The sequence below is a fragment of the Rhea pennata genome, chromosome 1, assembly GCF_028389875.1.
Source record: "Rhea pennata isolate bPtePen1 chromosome 1, bPtePen1.pri, whole genome shotgun sequence".
Lineage (NCBI taxonomy): Eukaryota > Metazoa > Chordata > Aves > Rheiformes > Rheidae > Rhea > Rhea pennata.
Window position 1 is genome coordinate 78,682,911 of NC_084663.1, and position 6,374 is coordinate 78,689,284.

Consider the following 6,374-nt stretch of genomic DNA (forward strand, 5'->3'; position numbering starts at 1 on the left):
TTCCTTTAACAATGTTAATTCCCTTTTAGCAGGTTTCATAGAATATACTGCATCATTGTTGGGGCCCTGATCCTGTATTTCGCTTTGCAGAATTGCATGCATGCAGAGAGTTACTGTTTAGCCTCCCTCAGAGAGGGGTCTTGGGTGCTCCATGTTTTTAAAAACAGAATGTGAAGAGTGTTGGTGTTTGGTTTTTTGTTTGTTTGATTGTTTTGGAGGTTTAGGGCTGGGTAGGAAATGTTTTTTGTATCTGTGACATGGGCAGAAAAATACTATGTAATGAGATTGTTAGTATAACTAAGTAGGCCTTTTCTACTCTACTTTTAGAGGCAGGTTATAGCATTGCTGATCTTTGACATTTGCTGACTGGATCACAAGTTCTGCACCAATGCACTGCTCTGTTGATGCTGTTCTTGTATTAAGATTATGATCTTAATATCACAGACTGTTTTCAAATATTAGCTACCTCTTTCAGATTAACTTATGGTGCTTTCTAAAATAATTTCATAATACCTAAGAATATGTGTGTGTATTTGTTTTTTAATGCCTGTTGTTTGAGCTCTTTGTGAGTGAAGGAACATAAAAGGAACACAAATGTAAACCTATTTTTCCTCCAGCAAGTAACAATATGCATAGTTAAGGTTAAATTCAAAACTATTTGAAAGCATTTTGAAAAGAGAAACAAGGCATCAAGACAGTTCCAACAACTGTGACTGTCTGCCTTACTAGTGTTGAGGGTGTTAGCTTCTCTAAGGCCTGTCAATTACTTGCGTCATGAGAATGTATATGGGAACCAGAGTGAAACTCTGTTATTTTATGACTCTCTGTATAGATTCCAGTCTTGGAGAACTCCCTAGAAAATGCCAAATGCTTCCCCGCCCCTGTTCTTACAGTTTGAATTCTGTTATCCTAACATACAGAATATAGAACTGGATTCCTAGGCTGTGTACTTCTACTGACTTTTTGTAGCAGAGAATCATGAACTCTCTCCTCAGATAACTATTGGCACTGAAAACACTTGGGCCGAAGGGACAAGACTACCTCTATTTAAAGAAGATTTGCTTCAAGCCTGATCCAAAATTTATTGAGGTTGATGGGAATATTCTTGTTGTCTTTCATGTATAATGTAGTAACCTACAATAAAGAGTAATTATAAAATTATGACATGTATACTTCTATTTGTTTTGAGAACAGATCGTCCTGGTCTTGTAAATGTAGGACACATTGAAAAAATGCAAGAGAGCATTGTGCATGTACTGAAACTTCACTTGCAAACCAACCATCCTGATGACATCTTCCTCTTCCCAAAACTTCTTCAAAAAATGGCTGACCTCCGACAACTTGTGACAGAGCATGCTCAGCTTGTTCAGATAATTAAGAAGACTGAATCTGATGCACATTTACACCCTTTACTACAGGAAATCTACAGGGATATGTATTAAGGATTTTAAATATTTTTTCCACAATATTTAAGGACAACAGCAATATTAATAATAGATGGGAGCAAAATTACTTGCACAATTATCTGCTATTCACTCAGTCTGGAGCATGAAAAATCTAAAAGCTAGATAACTGAGTATTAAACTTTTGGTTTGGGCTCTACTGTCCTCTTTTGAAAGAGTTCTGCAGAGAAATATCAATTGTAACGCTCATGAAGTTGCTCACAAGGATTCATTTATTTGGAAATTTGAGGATTGGTAAGGAATATGTATTTGTATAATAAATCAGAATGTTGATTAACAGAAATGAACAAAATTGTATTTCCTCTTGGCGAAATCATTTTAGAATAAAAATAACAAATTCAGTAAATTCTCTCCAAGTATATGTATGCACAATCATAAAAATTACGCACTTTTGGCTAATGGTAATTACTGAGAACTAACTAACATTTTTTTCTTAAGGCAGTCAGTCTAGATGCATCAAATGGTTGGTTATTACTGTCCATGTACTTCTAAAAAAAATTGAAAGACCTCTGATATGCTACAACCTGAATTCCATGAAGTACAGCTTCATATAGTTTTACAGCAGTGAACTTCAGCATTAGCATATTGAAAAGATGTTTCTTTTATGAAATGAAATAAAATACAAGGAGCTATCTAAAATACAGCCAAAGTACTCCATTCAGATGTTTCTTAATGATTACATGAAATGAAGTGTTTTCTTTTTTTGTTGTTTTTTGTTATTTTAGAGTATTTTAGGGAAATAAGAAAATGTCCTGTGGATAAATATATCATACTGTGTGTATTCCGGAGAACTTGCAATAGCTCTAGATGCACTTTTGACTTAAAAATACCATTTTGAATTAGCAAGAGTTCTGGAGAGACTCCAAGAAATCCTAATCCTAGCCCAGAGAAAATGAATTCCAACTTCATAGCATTCTAGTGCCTAGACTGATAGTTTACTCTGAAGAAATCTTTATATAAGAATGGCACCTTCTATCTTGACATGTATTTTTGCAGTGTAGATTGATTCAAACATTTTCACTTTTCTGATGTATACACTGTTTTGTATCTTTTTTTTTTCAATTATCCACTCAAATATATTTTTCTGTTTTTTCCTATACCTTGTCCATAGCAATATTAACCATATTATTTCATCAAATTTTGTACTTGTCCATACAACCATAGTGGATAAGGTTACAGTATCACCAGAGCAGAATTTCTAGATGTCAGTTGTGTAATATATGAACGAGAGCACAGTTGAGAGTAAATAAGTTTATTGAACACCTGAGAGGAAACTTTGATTTTTACAATACTACTTAGTCCTAATGTGGAATCAACCAAAATGGAACAGCTTGACTTTTGCTATTTAACAGGATTCTTTTTCAGCGATTCCAGCACTAAAAGTGAATGCAAGTATTAGCCATTAGTTTAACTGCATATTTGTTCAAGGCTCTGCTATTAATCTGTTAATTTTGTTATTTCCTTATCTGCTTATTTTTTTCATAATGCAAAGATCTCGGGTGCCAATTTTAGCATTTTCGCAGTAGTTAAACTTCCAGTGGCACAGGAGGACACTTACGCTTGTTTTATTGTAGCAAGTTTCAGAATTTGAAACCCTCACTGAAAGAATTAACAAAGATTGGTAAAGTGAGAACATCCTACTGTGTTTCTTATTTTAGTCACAACATCTGTTTCTTACAGGCCCACTGGTATGACTAGACACAGGATAAATTACAGGCTTAAAAGCAATATGGTATTTATCCAGGTGATGACCATTTGCTGAGGTTTTAGTTACTGCAATTGTGCAAAATATTAATGCATAGGCCTCAAATTTGGTGACTGTCTTGGGCAGGATAGAAGGAATAAAGCATAGGCACAGAATTATCCCTCCTTCCCTGTCAGGTACTTTCAGGTGGAATTTCCTTTGTATGTTATAGCAGTACAGAATATGTCCTCAGAAATAACAGAAGATTTTAGCAATGATACTGCTTTATTCTTCAAGTCAACTGTGTTTCACTGTGGAACGTTGGGCTTTAAGCATAAGACATTCAGTTTTTAAGTAGCTGAAACACAATATTGCTTACTCAAAAATTGTCAAAATTTTAGCCATTCTGTGATGGTATATTGAATATTTGGAGATGGTACCTGTGGCATCAGTATGTAGGAAGAGTGTAGTGATCACTGCAGCTGAGGGCAGTGTAAATTCTAACTTTGGAGTCTCCTGTAGTTCTAAGTTTATTCTGAAAAAGTGAAAGCTGTAACTTTTTCCAAAGCTCAGATGCATGCAAAAGGCAAATTTTAAAATTCTGTTCTGTAGTTTGGATATACTAAAGTTTCTTGGAAAAAATAGACAAAATTAGTGTAGACAAAAATGTATTTCCCTGTTCTTGCTCTCTCAAGTGTCACTGAAACTTTTCAAAAACATAAAAAATTGAATAGCAAATATTTAAACTTGGCAAAGCTATACACAATTGAAAACAGCATTTTTCAGTGGAAAGCGTAGCTTTAAGCAGCTGCTTGTTGCAGGTTCCTGTTATAAACACTAGGAAAGTGCATAATTTTATTTCATTATTTGAAAATCGGCTAGCATTTTTGAATAGTTCTTCAGACACTGAAATTTTTTTTCTGTTTTAAATTAAATCACAACTTTTTAAATGTATGGAAAATACATATATAAATTATAGAAATGTGAACAAGATGTTAGCATAGCCTAAAATTCTGGATAGGTACCACTATGCATGCTATTGCACTGTGCCCATATCCACATTATCTTCGAGCAATGATACAGGACAGACACTTCACGAATGTTAATGTGTGAAAGAAGTTCTTAATTTCAACACTATGCTTTTATTAAAGTATGTTGGCTACCTCAGTAGAGAGCTGCAGTAGGCATTTGCCAATGAGATTTCAAAATGACTCAACTTGTGTTAGTTCTTTGGAAGTTTGGAGTCTGACAAGTTTGAGATATATTACCGGGGAACCTTCAGCATCTCCAGCTTGCATAGTTCATAAACTATTTTAAAATATCAAATCTGGGGGTGGGGGCTGGGGGTCAGATTTTAGGAGATTTGTTTACGTATCTACTGGCTTGTTATGTATAGTTTTGATCTGATTCTTATTTACGCTTATTTATATTATCAATAGCACCGAAGAACCCTAGTTAGGGATCACAGACCCACGAACAGCTTAAGACAAGATAGAGCAGAGGATAGAGAAAAATCCTAGGAAACAGGGGTACAACTTAATAGTTTTCAGTGAACCTATAGCCTATTTGTTGTTGAGTTTATTTGATTTGTTGGGATACCCTAGGTGTCTTGACAAAAAGTTGGGGGTAGGGGGGCAAGGAAGGCTTTGTACCATTTATTAGAGAAATCTGGTGTATGTTTGCATCTTTTAAATATTTTGTTTAAAGGTGTACTCTCTTCAGTGTAACAGCACACAACTGCCATAAAAAAAAAGTTACTTTGTACCTGTTAAATTTAAGAAGCCTGCTTTTATTTTAAACACAAAATGACAGACCATAGCTAGTAATGTTTTCCATTTATACAAATTGAACCTGTCTTGGTATTTAAAGAAATTTTCATTTTCATGTGCCTTTGTACTTTAGTTCTAGCCAGCTGCTAGAAAGCTGACATACTGCCAAAGAGCCTACTTTTGTATTATTTCTGGCCCATGCAGATTTAGGAAATACCAGCAGTTGCACTAAGTCTGTTCTCGTGAGAGAGCTAGCACAAGTTTGCAAACTGAAGAGCTTATAATAAAAAACTAAACGTTTGTTTATTCAGACTGCTAGAACTTTGGAGATTTACTCATTGCAGAGCTGGGTACATGCTGTTAGATCTGAATGTCCTCCTCCTTTCTAATGGAAAGCCTGGACAATGTACACACCCTCTTAAAGCAGTTGGAGAAGATTTAGCTGTTGTAGCTGCCTTTACTGTCTCTGAAGAGGAACAATTTCAGCTCCTTCTCGCCTTAAAGATGTCCTTGTTATTTAGTTGAAAATCTGCAACCACATTTAACAAAGGCATTTGCAGCTGCTGTGGTATTACCTAAGCATAAGATCTTACAATGGTCCTTCACTGAAAACCCAAATCCATTCAAAAGTGTTGAAATGTAAGCTATAGTACATATCTAGTACTTGCTTGTATCTCAAGTACTTTCTTTGATATCAGCTGCATATATTTTTTTATCTATGTTTAATCAGCTTTATCATCCTTCTTTTACTACACATTTAAATTATATGTTGGTTTGATCAGAGATTATTGATATTCTGTACTGTGGGATTTTTTTAATGTAATACCTTTTCTTCGCGTTTCAATTTGTAAAATACAAGAATATAATTGCAAGGTATAAACTTTCACTAAATTATATTGCAAAGGTGCTTTAAGAAAAATATGTAAATTATTTAATTTAAATACTTATGTTTCACATTTTATCTTGTGAAGCCTTTTGTATAGTGAGGAAAGATTTATGGGTAAGGATAATGGGTCTGAAGTTGAAGACAAACTACTATTTATTCCTCTATGGTCTTTATTACTATATCATTTGTGAAGAAGTTTTACAAATTCTGCAACTTGTTAGTATTTGGTATTGACAGTTGTAACCAAATTTTTAAATATATTTTCACCTACAACATAGACTTCCTTTTACTTCATTTTAATGAAGGTCTAGGTTAGAAAGAGCTGTAATTCTAAAATATTTAGAGTTAATATTATTCAGGTTTTAGCTCAAATTCACCAATATGAAAGGTAGATTATAGAAAAAAGCTCATTTTTGCTTTACACCAGAGTACTTCCTTTTAAAGTCTGAAAAGAAAGCTAAGAGCTAGCTCCTAGTCGTACTTCATATGCAGTTGTTTCCTGAGAAACTGATTTATGGCTTACTAGGAATAAAAATGTGTATACATAATTATTTCCTGCTACTTGCATTGAG

General features: G+C 34.1%; 1 protein-coding gene across 5 annotated transcripts in view; it reads left to right on the forward strand.

The window, feature by feature from the left end:
- Nucleotides 1–2,102, forward strand: part of PPARA (peroxisome proliferator activated receptor alpha) — a 34,390-nt gene extending 32,288 nt beyond the window's left edge. For 4 of the 5 annotated variants that reach the window (XM_062592638.1, XM_062592628.1, XM_062592645.1 and 1 more), the window contains one exon: nt 1,195–2,102. In XM_062592638.1, coding sequence (XP_062448622.1) covers nt 1,195–1,442 — 248 coding nt within the window. In that variant the 3' untranslated portion in view covers nt 1,443–2,102. Of the gene's footprint in view, nt 1–995; nt 1,092–1,194 lie in introns of those variants that run through there. The other variant, XM_062592653.1, reaches the window with a different exon arrangement.
- The last annotated feature ends 4,272 nt before the right edge of the window (nt 2,103–6,374 follow it).